The sequence below is a fragment of the Thunnus thynnus genome, chromosome 6, assembly GCF_963924715.1.
Source record: "Thunnus thynnus chromosome 6, fThuThy2.1, whole genome shotgun sequence".
In the NCBI taxonomy this organism is placed as follows: Eukaryota; Metazoa; Chordata; class Actinopteri; order Scombriformes; family Scombridae; genus Thunnus; species Thunnus thynnus.
The window spans coordinates 31,202,128-31,218,400 of record NC_089522.1 but is presented as its reverse complement, the minus strand read 5'-3'; the positions used below and the strand labels follow the sequence as shown (position 1 = coordinate 31,218,400).

The 16,273-nt window shown below is 38.9% G+C and overlaps 1 protein-coding gene across 1 annotated transcript in view; it reads left to right on the top strand.

Annotated features, from left to right (window-relative positions):
- Positions 1-6,864: 6,864 nt before the first annotated feature.
- Positions 6,865-16,273, top strand: part of srms (src-related kinase lacking C-terminal regulatory tyrosine and N-terminal myristylation sites) — a 29,726-nt gene continuing 20,317 nt past the window's right edge. The window contains exons 1-2 of the mRNA XM_067593355.1: positions 6,865-7,826; positions 12,726-12,847. Of these exons, the coding sequence (XP_067449456.1) occupies positions 7,447-7,826; positions 12,726-12,847 (502 nt within the window). The 5' untranslated portion in view covers positions 6,865-7,446. The remainder of the gene's footprint in view (positions 7,827-12,725; positions 12,848-16,273) is intronic.

Sequence of the window (16,273 nt, the reverse complement as noted above, 5' to 3'; positions counted from 1 at the left end):
GTAGCAAACACACAATCAGTGTGCAGAACACACACACATCAAAGTGATTCAGGTGTTTGTCATTAAATAAAAAGTCTTTGTCCTTCCTACAGGTGTGGCTGCTGTATTTGGAAGGACAATGACTATTTATTCAATGACACACACATGAATCACTTTGATGTCTCTGTATTTGATGAAGAGCCAATTTTGGGCTTCAATCATTGTCCTTTTTATGACGTGTAATAAAGAAGAATCATTTCAGGGAGCATTTTACAGTGTAAATACATAGAAACACAGTGATGGAAGAAAATCCTTTACTGAAGTAAAAACACCACCAGCAGCAGAATACAGGTAAAGTATTGCAGTAAAAGTACATAAGTATTATGAGCTTGATGTAGTTAAAGTATTGCAGTAAAAGTACATAAGTATTATGAGCTTGATGTAGTTAAAGTATTGCAGTAAAAGTACATAAGTATTATGAGCTTGATGTAGTTAAAGTATTGCAGTAAAAGTAGTGGTTTGGTCCCTCTGACTGATATATTATTATATATGACATCATTAGATTATTAATAGTGAAGCATCAGTGTTAGAGCAGCATGTTACTGTTGTAGCTGCTGGAGGTGGAGCTAGTTTACACTACTTTATATACAGTTAGCTAGTTTAGTCCAGTGGTTCCCAACCTAGGGGTCGGGCCCCTCCAAAGGGTCAGCAGATAAATCTGAGGGGTCGTGAGATGATTAATGGGAGAGGAAAGAAGAAAAAACAAAGTTCTGATACACAAATCTGTTTTCAGTTTTTGGACTTTTTCTCTAATCTTTGATTTTTGCTGAAATATTGGATCATTTGAACATTTATTGAAATGAAAGCATGTGAGAAGTTTAGAGGGAAAAATCACTATTTGGTGGAGCTGTTAACAACTCATAGACATGTGAAATGTGACCCCGACTACACACTGCTTTTTGTTAGACGTACTTTAAAAGCTTGTTATATTATCAATTGTGTCAAATCTTCATCTGAAAAGTAACTAAAGCTGTCAAATAAATGTAGTGGAGTAGAAAGTACAATATTTCCCTCTAGTGTAGTGGAGTGGAAGTATAAAGTAGCATCACATGGATGGATCTTCTCTCGAGCTGAGGAAGAGTCATTAGATGCCTTAAGATGCTTTTGGTAAACAGGATCCTGGTTTTTCACTCACCTTGATGTGAAGACTCAAAGATTTCAGACGGATCACTCTTCAGTTCTGCAAACATTTCTTCTAGTTGCAAGGGTTCAAAGCCTTCGTCCTTCTCATCTCTTGTTTTTTTTTTTTTTTGTAGGGCAGGAAACCCACTCAGCTCTCAACATGGCGAAACCCTCCAGTCTGAGATATAGAGACTGTTCATTAGACTTGTAGTCTCCGCTGTAACGAAGGCTTTAACGAGTCAACATGTACAAAGAAACTGAGCCTTTCAAGAACTTAAAGCCGCTGTTCCAACGGAAAAAGATTTAAGATTAGAGCTCAAACTGAAAAGCTTTCATGTTGGATTTGGATCATTTTTAGTTAAAGTTTACTTAAACTTTTCCTGCTTTGATGAAAAGTTAACAGTATGTGATCATGAGACCTTCAGATGGTGATAATCAACTGTTTGAATGTTGGGAGCCGCCTGGTTACTGGAAGGAAATACGTCTTTCAGTGTATTTAAGGAGTAAAGCTGGTGAAATACTGTTTTCACCGATGTGTTGGTCTGTTTCTCAGCTCCATTATTAGTTCCTACTGAAGACGTAAATCTTTCAAAATGGCTACAGTGTTTTTTATAAAAGGCTAACTAGTTTCCTAAACCAGCTGGGTACTGTAGTGTTTAGCAAACATCAGCCAGACAGGAATAAATGATGCGTTTATTGGGGACTATTTCAGCAGCGGATGAATCCACATTTGGTGTTTTAGTGAGTGTTTCTGACAGCAGAAACATGTGAGTGTGTTTGATTCAGTCAAAATAAACTACAGTGTGAATGTTTATGGTAAAGAAGGTCACGTGTCACCCAGGGCAACAGTGTGGTTTACTGATATGTTTTTCATGGATCTCTACGGCACAGAGGATGAAGATATATCAGGCTTTGGATGCAAACACGATACTTGTTAGTAGATCGATGTTTTGTTCGTCTTTGGGCTTTTGAAAATAATATATAAAATATCACCAGACTTTTCTGTTATTCTCTGAATCATTGTGTTTTTCTCTGATGACTTCATATTTAATATCTGTTAAAATAACAAGACAACAACAACTAGAGGAAATACTCCCATGACTGCTGTCTGCCAGTCAAGATCATTTACAGGAGTATCTGATCATGTGCCAACAGCCTGCAGGCAAAGACTCCACCCACTGATAATCACTTCTTTAAAGCAGCTGTAATCTATATTTTTATAATAACATTTAATGTGATGTGAGAGGATCGTATCGGCTTTACGGAGCTTTATAGCGAGTTTCAGCTCATTGTTTATCTGTCCGGCTGCAACTTTACTGCCTTGGTTCACTCTCAGCGCTCTCATAGCATCGTTTTGGGCCGCAGCAGGCAGATGTTTTTAGAGAAAGAGCTCTAAAAAGTCACTGTACACTACCTGCTCAGCACCAAAATGGCAAACAGACACAGTTAGCTGTAGACTAGCTGGTGAACATAGTGGAGCATTTAGCAGCTAAAGAGCCAGATGTTTCCCTCAGGAGTTGGTGGAGAACAAAAACAGAGCTAAAAGAGAGTGAATATTGGACTTACATTCACCAGATGGACAGAGACACGACTCCAGATGAATGATAATGTTGCTCCGTAACTGCTGGATGTGGAAATAAGTTCAATATATTAACTTAAAAGGTGACGATATGTCAGAGTTGTGCTTGTTTCTGCTGCCCCCAAGTGGCCAAAAAATCAGTTATTGCAGGTTTAATCGCTGAAATCAGCTGCTGTGAGGTGATTTAGAATAAAGACCTGCAGATTTACAGCATGTGTCTCCAAAATTAATCATATATATCCCTGTTAAATGATTATTCTTTTTGTGGCGGTTAAACTTTAATCACAGCTTCACTTCACTGCGCCAAAACCTAAAAAAATCAAGTCTCGTCTACTTTAGAGCGAGTGAATGTGTGATGTTCCTCTATGATTCAGAGACTCATGGGTGCTTTTTACACTTAAGGTCCAGCAGCAGCTTTAAACAGAGTTTACTGGTGCATCATCAATATGTTGTGTTCAGTTCATCGCAGAGGTTACTTTGTGGTGCAGAGCTGTGATTTATTTGTATCCTTTGCGGGTTTCTGCTGCAATGATGCAGAAATAAAGACACAAGGGAGGAAAAAATCTACAAACACTGCAGTCATTGGCCTCCACATCCTGTAAATAATAAACCCAGAAGAAGAGATGAAAATACTCCATCAGTACCTCTGACTCTCATATCTGATGTTACAGTCATTTAGTTTTATTGATCCTGATCATTCAGATTTACGATTACACACAAACTACGTTTGATGTTCATGACGCCAAAAGTATTAGACTCACAGAATAAGTTCACATTGTTTCATGTCTGTCATAAAACAACAGTCAGATGTCTGTAAACACTGAAACAGGTTTTGCTTGTTGTAATTGTTCCTCTTGTTCAGACTATCTACTGTATATATGGAAAGCCAGAGGGGTCAAAAACGCACGAAACTGTCATCTGAAGTCACTCGTTACCACGTTCTTAAAGGTATAATATGTAATTATTCCACATTAAAATGTCTAAAAACAACTAGACCTATGTTATATATTTTGTTGAGTTGTGTTCTTACATTATCCCAAATGTTTCCAACAATTTTCAAACTCAGAGAAATCTGTAATTTAATCAAAGTAACGGACTGTTTCATTTGGTCGCCTGTCAATGGCGTCATACCTCCTCTACCAAAGAATAAACACGCCCGAGATGCATACGGCGGCGCTGTGTTTGTCCGCTACAATGGCGTCTACCAAAGAGTAACTTACACACATACAAGATAATACATCGGCGTTGTGGTTGTTCCACACAAACTGCTATAAATTGACTTTTATTCAGTTTTAAGCCACATTTTCCTGATAAATTTAGGTCTTTTTTAACTATATCTTTTAGCCAGAAAAGGATTTTAGTCATTAGACGTCTGGATTTTAAATTATCAGAGAAATAAACTGGGCAAACGTTAGCAGCAGCTCGGCTAACAGCCCCTCCAGGAAGTCCGGTGGTCACCAAACATCGTCGGAGAAATATTGATTTTTTTTTTTAGGTGAAACAGCTTTAATTAGTATTTTAACGATTTTAACCTGTGTGTACGTTTGTTCTAGAGAGGAGGAGACCTCTGCGGATAATTCGGCTCCTGGTAAAAACATCCCAAATGATGAACACTGGAGTAATCCTATCCCGGTGAAGCTGGTTATTTAACAACAAAGACAACAACTCCCATGATCCTTTGCTACTTTACACCGTCATCACACTCCGTCTTTTGTTATTGTTTTGATTGAGAGACGCCTAGCGACTGAAATTACATATTGTGTGTTTAACTTGTGAAAAGTATCTGATTTGTCTTTTCTGGCAGCAAATGTGCACCACTGTGCCCAAGACTCACACATGTTAAGAACGTGTGACTTCAGATGACAGTGGTGTGTGTTTTTGGCCCTTCTGGCTTTCCATATACTGGCCACTAAGGATTGAATGGTAGAAATGGGAACGATTCCTATGTTTACAAACTGTGAGTGATTACAGAGTTTGTTGATTGAGGCTTAAAAATAGTGTGCAATGACAACGTTCCACCATATCCAGTAAATGTGGGTTTAATCTCCTTTAATGACGGATGTCGGTTGATGTGTTGCTTCTATATCTGCTTGATTTTCATGCAGTTCTGTATTATGAAGCGCCAAGCCAAGAAAAATCTGAGTTTCATAGTCGTAATTACAACTTGAATGTTTACATCAGCCCTGTTTACAAGTCTCATAATTACGATCATGTTGATATGACATGAATGTTGCGTAAGAGATCCCAGATGAAGTGTCGTCAGCCGGTGACAACTAACACGTCTTGCAGGACTGTGAGGAAGAGACAGACCCAACCTGATCTGCACAGACAGCCTGCAGCTCAAACACCTCCGTAAACATGTCACATATACCTGCTCACGCTGCCAGTCACAGAGAAGACGCATGAAAGTAAAAACAGAACAACTGTTTAACTGAAAGATATGCAGTGTTTGGAATTAAAATCACAGAATAGCTAAACTGCATTCAGCTGAAACGTTAACAGTAAAAAGAGCCTCGACTATGTTTAGAAACATTGTCATGCAGCCTGTTATGTGGTGGAGTTTGCTATACAGTTGTGCTTTTTTTGTGCTATTGCATCTTAGCATATAAATGTAACGGGTTTCAGCGTATGATATAAACTACCTTTTCCTCTTTGGTAGACACAGGATGCTGAAATAATCCTTTGACATGCTGCCAGTCTAATGTTTTTAGCTAGCTACAGGCATTCTGTTTCAGCTCTTGGTTGCATATTATAGCGTCGATTGTTTTCCCCTCCGGTAGGTGTGTCTGTCTCTATGTCTGCAGTGTTGGGCATTGATTGACAGCTGTGATTGACAGCTGGCTCACCTGCTGCTCCCCCGTCACTTACATTGGAAGGAAGCCAGTACAGACAGGAGGAATGATAACAACATGGAGAACCTGTATCTATAGACAGGATGTTAGTATCGTTTTAAGCCAGACTTTAAAAAATGTGAACTTAACCTTTAAGTACAAGTAGCTTTACTGCCAGGAAAAAAAGATCAAGCTGGTGAAACCTTCAAAGTGAATAAAACTGTTTATTATAAAATAATCATGAGTCAATACGAAGACTTACATCTCAGACAGAGTGAAGTGTTTCCATGATGTGAAAAGGAACATAAGCAGAGTAGAAGCTGTAGGAAGGTTCAAGTGTTTAGCAAACAAACTCCACCGTTTACTCAACGTCAATGACCTTCAGGGAAAAATTAGTTTGACAGATAAAACTGTGCTGGAGCCAAAAGGCATATCACACACACACGCGCGCGCGCGCATACACACACACAATAAGGCTTACCCGGTTGCTCGGGGCGAGAAAACGCCACGTCAGGCTAGTAAAAGAAAAATTAAGTAAAAAATGTTTCAATCATCGTGGTATTTCTTAAATGATGTTCTCTCTCTGGCACGCGGCATTGGCCCCTCCCTCCCTTTGCATGCATCGGAGACTGTTGGCACGCGCCAATGAAGAATTGAGAAGGTTAGTAGTATGATGCGTGAAACAAACAGCCCTCAGGGTCATGTGACGGATGTCAAACAGAGGAATCAGTGGAGCAGATAATGTTTCACTGCCTGAAACACTCTGAGAACAAGAAACATTAAAGAAGGAAGCTGAGTGGAAGAAATGAGAAAGTCTGTTCCATTATTTCAAAGAAAACCGGGGATGGATCAAACCATTTATTAATATGCAAGAATGTTTGTTGCTTCATATCCATAAAACTATGTGTCCTTGTTCTGTTTCATTTACTTAAAGATTAAACATAACAATTATCTTTAGTCTTTATTGTTAATTGATAACCGCTAATAAATAAAACAGTTTGTATTGGGGCGAGTAAAATCTGAATGTGGGCGAGTAGATTTTCTTGCAAGTGGGTCAGTTTGAATAATTGACTTCCAGTCATTGTGGTCAGCCTAACCAAAACCCGAACCCTAAACCCGAACCAGGACCTCAGGACTGACGTCGGTGTTTTACCGGAAAAGGTCCCCGAGAGGTAACACAACCGCACACAACCGCACACATCTCTCTCTCTCTCTCTCTCTCTCTCTCTCTCTCTCTCTCTCTCTCTCTCTCTCTCTCTCTCTCTCTCTCTCTCTCTCTCATATACACACCCATCAGGATCCTCCTCCCCCTCAGCTCGCAGGTGTTTCAGCAGCAGGAGGTGATCGGAGCGCCAAACCCAAACTTTTTACGCACCGTGCTGTTGCTGTCGCTTCACCTTTCCTTCTTCTTCGGCGGTTTTTTTACACCTGAACATCAACAGCTGCAGCATTTTTTTTTCTCGTTCACACCAGATTACAATGGATTAACATTTTTTTTCCGGGAAGCATGCTTACATTCTCGGTTCGTCCGGGGTCGCGACGCCGAGTGTTTGCAGGGAACAGATCCGACTTGGATGGCGTCCATTCCCGTTTCCGCATTCCCGCGGCCGCCGTGCGCACTGCAGGCGCGGAGCTCAAATCCATGATCTCAACAGAAAAAACCGGTTCCTCCGGCTAATCTACCCAACTATTGCTGGCGGTGCATTATGTTTCCAGCCCGTGGAAGAGAGCTACACCGGAGGACTGAACAGCAGGTGACTGTAGGCTGTAAAAGGTTGTTGTCAGCGGATTGATTAACCCTGAAGCGCGTCGTATCGATCGGTGTTATAATAAAGCCTGGAATAAACCCGCCGCCGCGCTCCTTCATGTCCCGGGATGGAGAGTTGCTGTCGCTCCTGTATGCCGTGTTTAAACCGGCTCTGGAACTGGGTATGGCCGGAGTTCCGCTACCCAAACGTCCCCAACCACAACCATGTCATCGCCAACCCGGCGGCGCAGTCCGCAGAGATCCGCACCGTGTCGGGCGACATCCGCGTCCCTTCGCCCAAGAAGCGACCGGTGCAGCTGTACGCGGCGCTCTTCGACTTCGAGGCCCGCAGCGACGACGAGCTGACGGTCAAGGAGGGGGACAAGCTGTCGGTGATCGAGAAGCGAGGGGAGTACGTGCTGGCCAAGAAGCTGACCGGGTCTCTGGAGTCCGGATTGATCCCGGCGAACTACGTGGCTCTACTGCAGGACGAGTTCGCCAAACACAAGTGAGTGTTGGAACAAAAGAAACACATCATCTGATCTTAGTGATTGTCTAAATGTCATCTGATCCTTCACTCCCAGGTTGTGTTTAATGGTGCTGATGTGGGAGCTGCTCTTTAATCTGCTGTTTCACCTGCTGCTGCATCAAAAAACATCAAATAAATCCTCCAAATATAAAGAAATTACAGCACAGACACAGACTGATGTGTGAATTATGGACAGGAAGTTCAACTGGATATGAAAATAATAATAAATCCAGTTTCTTTGTTAGATTTATAAGGGAGATTGATCCAGGAAATGCAGTGAAAGGACACTGAGACATCCTGGATATAAAAGCTGATAACTGACCGAGCTTTGACCTGCTGTGTTGATTTCATCACAGTTTCATTCTCAGCTGGTTAAAAACTGACTAGATTACAAAAGTCTTACAGGACAAATGATGTCAGATGACCTCAAGTGACACATCTGGGCTTTGAATGTCCTTCCTAAGAAAATTTCTCTCATAAATCCTGAAATAATCAGTCTATTAATCGATTAGCCCATCGACAGAAAACTAATAGTGAAACCTTTTTCATTTAACTGACATATATAATTTACGGTTCCAGTTCTCCACTCTGCAGAATTTGCACATTTTTGAGTTGTATACAAGAGCAGAAATGATTAGTTGAACATGAATAAGCAACATTGAAAGTCGATTAATCGTTGAGGTCACATTTAAGTTAATATTTCACTAATCTCAGCCTCTGAAATATGAATAATTTCTGGTTTTCTGTGATACTGAACTGAATATCTTTGGGTTTTGGACTGTTGGTCGGACTCTGGGGACGTGTAATTGGCATTTTTGTTGACATTTTAAAGACCAAACTTGATTTAATTGAGTAATTGAGTAATTGGTATTGAATAATTGGTAAATAATTAGTTGCAGTTAGGGCTGCAACTAATGATCATTATTGATTAATCTGCTGATTATTTTTCCTCATCAGTGTTGCAGAGCCCAAGTAGACGTCTTCAGATGTCTCGTTGTGTTCGACCAACAGTTCAAAAACCAGAAACATTCAGTTTATTATCATGTGTGACAAAGAAAAGCATCAAATTGTCCCATTTGAGAAGCTAACACCAGCAAATGTGACAGTTTTTACTTAAAAACACAACTACAACAATTATTCAATTATTTAAATTGTTGCATTAGTTTGAAATTTTAAAGATGTTAATTTTAGGAACCTTTAACAGATGTATTTCAGCTCTAATTATAAATATAAAAAGTAGAAACTGACATCTATTTCTAGCTCCCTTTACAGCCTTCAGGAGCTCGAGATGTACAGCAGTCAAAGCAAAGTTTAACACAAATCTTTGGAGGTGAAACAGAGAAACAGTCTCTGCTGCCGTCGAGACAGACTGGAGCTAAATGTAGCCGAGCGGCTGCATTCGTTCACCGCCCAGCAGCTGCAGGGCCTCCATTATTCATTCAGCCTGCAGGGAATCATCATGTTTCAGCTGAGCTCTCACTCCAAAGCTGACTTCACTGTCTGCTGACACCGACTCCGCACGTCCCACGGTCCTCGAACACACCACGAGAACTGAAGCTACAGATCAGTGGAGGATGTTTGTCTCTGATTCACAGAAAAGTCCTTTATATTCAGTCATTTTAGTCATTTTTTATAAAAGGAAAAATACAAAAAATGTGGTTGCAGCTTCTCAAATGTGATGATTTTAAACTTTTGTGCAGCAGCGATCTGAATCTTTCGGTTTTGGATTGTTTATCAGACAAAACAAGACAATTAAAGGCACCAAATCGGGCTCTAAGACATTATAACGGATATTTTTCAGACAAGTTAATTCATTGAGAAAATAGTCTACAGATTTATTAATAATGAAAATAATCCTTAGTTGCAGCCCTGAAGATTCTTAGAGTGTTACAGTGTGTTTTTAAGAGTAAAAATGGTTAAAATCGAGGCACGTTTGTGCTATTTTTATAACAACCTGAAAGATAAAACCAACAGTTTTCTTAAAATAATCCTGTTGTTTGTCTCAGTAGTGAGTTTATTCTCACTACTGATTGTACTTTCTGCTCTTGATGATCTCCTGTCGCACCATTAAAACACACCTGAAGGCAGCTGTCAGATAACTTCCTACTATTTTAAGATCTTTTAAAGGGAAAGTGAAAGTATGTTTGTCTGACCTTGTTTGTACAGGAAGGATCAGACGTGTTGGATTAGACAGACGGATACATGATTGATTGATTTGACATTAATGAAGGTAGATGTGAGATATTAAGCAGTATTGACATACAATTACAATTATCAAGGATGCAAAACACACTAAAACTAAAAGCTTGTTTCTATTTGTGGTCTTTGTTTGACAAAGAACAAGACGGGTTAAAAACCTGCTGCTTTGAGAGTCCAGGAGAACTTCAGTGATGTATAAAAATCAATAATTAACATTGAAGCTCATTAATCTGAGAGCAATAACATTATCTGAGCTCCATCTTTTTGCATAATTACAGGCAGACTGTAGTAGTCTGTGTGTTTTATACAGTAAAGACAGTGAAAAATAAACTGGGAGAATGTATATTTTCATATTACAGTAAATAGACAAAAACACATATATGACAAACAAGGACACAGTTTGTTTTATAGTGTAGTTTCATAGTTTTCCTTTAATGTTAATGTGTTGCACAAAAAATCAGGATTAACTGTAGATTGAATAATCTGACTGAATAATAATCTGCAGATGAATAAACAGAATAGTTTTATCTGATGTCATCACGAGCTCTAGGAAGTTATAATGACATTTTATAGACAAAACGACAAAACTAACTGAGAAAATCATCAACAGATTAATCGTTAATGGATCCAAAAATGTATCCAAATTTACAACATTTTAATATTTTTTTTTCTTTTTTATCTAAACTATATTCAAACAGTTTGTCTACAGTGTAATGTTTGTATTATCCTAAAGTCTTTTGGTCATTTTACAAACAAAATGCCAAAAATGATCTGGTCCCAGCTTCTCAAATGTTAAGATTTCATTGTTAATGATATTAAGATGTTATTTTAAGAATGTCTTAGTTGTATAAATAAATGGAAAATTAATCATTAATGGAAATAATACAGTGTAATATTCCCATAGAAGATTATAGTATTAGTAATGAGTTTATAGTGACTGTATCCATATTTTCTTTATTTTCTTTTTTTTTTTTTTTTCTAAACTGAATAAACTGTGTGTGTATGTATGTATATATATATATATATATATATATATATATATATATATATATATATATATATATATATATATATATATATATATAAACTACAGTTTCTCTACAGTGAGTCTTTGAGCTTTCTCTCCTTCGGCGTCTCGTCGTTCTTGAGTCGCTGCTTGTTAGTTTCAGTGAAACCTGAGCAGACCCGCCCTCTCTGATAATGTAGAGTAAATACAGGTCAGCAAACAGGCGGGACCGAACTTACTGCAACTCTTACAGACTTCACCAAACTGTCTCAAGACTTTAATTTATATTCAGGATAAATTCAACCAAAAATTATTCACTTCTGTGTGATTCTGTAGAGTTTAGTGAGTAAAATAGAAGCTAATATTCAGTAAAAGATTCAGAGAAGATGAAACTTTACAGCAGAAACTTCAGGAGCTTTCTGTGTCAATATTTCATATTAAAACACTCAAAGCTGCAACTAATGATTATTCTTTATTAATTAATTAACCATTTGGTTCATAAATATGTCAGAAAATAGTCAAAAATGTCCGTTACAGTTTCCTGAAGTAAAGATAAATCTTTAAATTGATTGTTTTGTTTCACCAAAACCTAAAATACATTCAGTTTACTAAAGCTGCAACTAAAGATTCACTATCGATTAATCTGACGATTATTTTAATTGATTGGTTGTTTGGTCTATAAAATGTCAGAAAATAGTTCAAAATGTTCATCACAGTTTCTTAAAGTCCACGTTAACGTCTTCAAACAGTCCAAACATCAGGAAGAACGAAAGAAACCAGAAAATATTCACATCTGAGAGGCTGCAATCAGAGAATTTAGATTTTCTTTCTTAAAAACTGACTCAAAATGATTAATTGATTATAAAAATAGCTGACTATTAATTTTCTGTCTACTCGACTAATCGGTTAACAGTTGAAGTTTTACAGTTTACAATCACAAAAGTCAAAGTTAAGCTGCAAATCTTCACAGTCAAGACGCTGGAAATGTTATTAAAATAGTTGCAGATAATTTGTCTGTCGATCAACCAATCGATTAATCGACTGATCGTTGCCGCCCTAAAAACACTCTCACAGGGTAAAATATCACAATAAACATATTTGGAAAATTTGTTTTGGACTTTGATGTTAAAATGATGCAGCTGTAGTTTTAACTTCACAAAACGCCTGACAACAAAAAAAACAACAAAAAACTGTAAATTGTGATTTTATATGTATTTATTTTAGAGGTGAAACAATAAATCGATCAACATTAGATGTATTTAAGTGTATTCATGGCTCGAATCATAAGAGGTTCAAAGTTTAAAACTGTCTTTATAACATTTTCCTTCTTTACTGTGTAACCGTCAGCTTGCGATGTGCAGAACGTTGTTATCTGCGTCATGTGATCTGTGTTTTGCTTCTGTGTGTGCAGGCTTCTGCATGTCTGCTCTCACATGTTTCTTCTTCCTGTCGTCTTGTGTTTCATTCCTTCACATTCTGTCTGATCATCCGTTCATTCATCCCGCCGTGTGTCCGTGTGTGTGTGTGTCCGTGTGTGTGTGTGTCCGTGTGTGTGTGTGTGTGTGTGTGTCCGTGTGTGTGTGTGTGTGTGTGTGTGTGTGTGTGTGTGTGTGTGTGTGTGTGTGTGTGTGTCCATGTGTGTGTTTGCGTGTGTGCATCTCTTCTCTGTGCAGGTGGTACTATGGGAACATAAACCGTGTGAAAGCTGAGAAGCTGCTGCTTGCTTCCCAAAACAAAGATGGCTCCTTCCTGGTTCGCATCAGCGAGAGTCACAGTGACGAGTACACCATCTCCGGTAAGCACCGACGCCACCCGTTCACCCTCGACAGTGACCTCTGACTCCTTGTTTCCTCCCTCATTTCTTTCTTTTTTCCGCTCATCACAGCGTCTTTCTCTCCGTCTTTACTGTGGAGAGAAACCTCCAGTAGATTCCCGCTGTGGCTCGTATCGTTTCTTTCTCTTTCACCCACTCACACACGCAGCGATGGCGGCGGGCTGGCCTGACTGTCGGGAGCAATTTAGGGTTCGGTTTCAGTGTTTTGCCCGAGGATACTTACAGGATGTTGACAGGAGGAGCGTCGTAAACAAGTTGTAAAAATAGATTCTCATACTCTACATGTAAGGTTTGCAAACTTCTCTTATTTAAAGAGGACGTATCCTGCACATTTCCAGCTCTTTATTTTCATTCTGAGGCTCTGCTGGAATAACTTTGCATGATTTAGAGCTCAAAAAACTCCTTATTTATCTTCTACTGGCCCTTTTATGCAGCGCCTCAGTTCAGCCTCTGTCTCTAACAGGCTGTTTTAGCTCCTGTCTCTTTAAGGCCCCGCCTCCTGATGAGCCCACTCTGTTCTGATTGGTCAGCTGTTGGAAGCTGCCCCTCGGCAGCTCGACATCAGACATTAATCACAAAATATTAACTTCTCAAATACATCCGTACATGTTCGAACCGGAATTCGATCCGACCAGTGCGAATAAACCATCATAAATGAGGTGTTCAGGGTAGGTTGACTCCTGGGTTTTGACTTGCAGGGAGCATTTCTACATACTTTTAACCTAAAGTTTTGGAACTTTGACCGCGTGTTTAACAAAGATATCGCACATCATAACAGTATATAAATGACAGAACACATGAAAAAGCATAATATGTCCCTTTCAACAATGAAGGATATTATAGAAACTCTATGGTGGCCCCTGAGGACAAAATACATACAAAAGTAAAAACACAAACATTAAGAGAAATGCAACAATGCGTGGAATAAAAATGACAATATCTCTGGTTCTGCTGCAGTGTTTTGTTTCCATCATGTTATGTTACATGAATGCAATGTTAAATTTGTATGTTTTTCAGTAATTACTGCATTTCCTTAAAGTGGCTATAATCAATACTTATTATAATAATAATGTCTGATCTGTCAGTGTCATGTGTTGGTTGTGGCTCGTAGTGATGAACCAGATAATTATCAGAGACTCTGCAGCTCCTCTCGGCTTTACGGAGCCTTATAGTGAGTTTCAGCTCGTTGTTTATCTGTCCGGCTGCAACTTTACTGTTTTGGTTCACTCTCAACGTCTCATAGTGAATAAATATTGGACTTAAATCCACCAGATGGACAGAAACACGACTCCAGATGAATCATAATGTTGCTCCGTAACTGCTGGATGTGGAAATTAGCAACAAACAACAACATAATGCAGGTGTAAAGTTTGTGTTTTGTCCTTAGGGGCCACCGTACAAGAGAGCTTAACTTACATATAAATTAAAACATATCAACAGCTCTCTGTATTGTTAAATAAATTACATTTATTAGATAATGCTTCACATAATTAAAACACAGATTAGGACACATTTGACAGCAAGTTCAGAACATCAAGAAACAAAACTGTTCAGAACAAAATGTCTTCAACACAAAAGACTCTAAAACCTCATAAACAAAGACAGAATGTTCTAATATCTGAGTCACACATCCAGACTGTCAACACCCAAATAAACATCGTTCATTTTTAAACTTTAATAACGAGCGACGTGTTTGTCAGTCGTCATCGTCGCCTTCGTTCTGTTTCTGTGTTTTTCTTTCTGTTGTGAATTTAGTGAACGTTTGTTTGGTGTTTTTTCTTTTTCTAAACACTCCTGATGTGTTGTCAGAGTGATGAAGATGTTCTCTCCATTCGCTCGTGTTTTCTTAAGTTGCAGAGGGAATCCTTCTTCACCTCCTCCTCCTCCTCCCCCTCATCTCTCCTGTCCTCCATCCGTCTCCATCACCTCCCCCCCCCCCACACCAACCTTTCAAGGTCTGCAGTCGCTGTCAACCTTAATCTCCCTCTCTTCGATTTTTCTCTCTCTCCTCTCGTCTTTGCCGTGAGGTGACACATCGTGCCCTCAGGCAGCCATGTTGGAAGTCCGCAGTCCACGACAACAACAACAACAACAACAACAACAACAGCTGATAACGTTCTTAAGATGATACGACTCAGTGTCGAATAGAAAAAAAGTCAATTTCTGTCAAGATTGTTTTTTTGATTTGGAGCTGATTGACTCATCATCTCACTGTACAGTCAAGTATTTCCAGATTTGCTGGGTAGATACAGTTAAAGATTATTGATTTAACCTCATACCAGTACAGGGAGGAACACGGCGTCATCTGTTTACTTTATTGAAATGTTTTTACTGCAGTTAAATGGTGACTGACATGAGAGTAATGGAGCCAGAAAGCCTCTTTGTGACGTGTATGTAAGAGAAACAGAGAGAGATAAAACCAGTTGTTGGTGCTGATGTTTATTTATGTTTATTCATTGATCTTTATTCATGAAATTGACCTTGTGAGTGAAGAGTTTATATTAAAGCTTTCACAGATATCAAGAGATTTACACATTTATTCAGTTTAATCTAATCCAACACGACATCTCTGCCAAATATTCTGCTCTTATGAAGCTTAAACAGCTTTTAGTTTTTGTTGACATTGTCAGAAAGGTGATAATTCTACTTTGTGTTTATTATTGAGGTCGTAGTGAGTGTTGCTGCTGTACTGGAGAGCATTATATTATTTTTTATGTGGGATATGATTAAGAAGCAAATCACATTCTTCCACCAGAATTCCCTCCGTCTTCTAGAGCGACTCTTTGTCCTTTTGGATATTAATCCATGAAATATTGAGTTTGTTTGACGGCTGCAGGCAGAAAGAGACGAGACGGGAGACAAAGGAAGCCGTGATAAAGGTCCTGGCTTTGTTTAAATCAGAGATATTGATGTATGTTAGTTCAGTTGGTTACCAGGACGCCTGACTGGACGTCTGATGATCCATCTGGACACACAGTCACTGTCCTGTTACCTCATAATGAATATTACATAGTAGTCAAATCCTAACTGAGGACGGATTCATCGATGAGTCGTTTGGTCCATGAAAATGGTCCCAAAAACCTAAGATGACGTCCTCAAATGTCTCGTTTTTGTCCACAACTTAAAGATATTCAGTTTACTGTCACAGAAAACTAAAGAAACCAGAGAATACTCACATTGAGAAGCTGGAATCAGAGAATTTTTCTCAAAAAAATGACTCAAAATGATTAATCGATTATCAAAATATATGTCGATTAATTAAATATTTGGCAACTAAGCAATTAATCAACAAATTGTTGCAACACAGCAGCTGAACACACCTCAAATTTCAAATTGAAATAAGCTCTATTGACATGACAGATCAGAAACCTACATCACCAAAGCAGC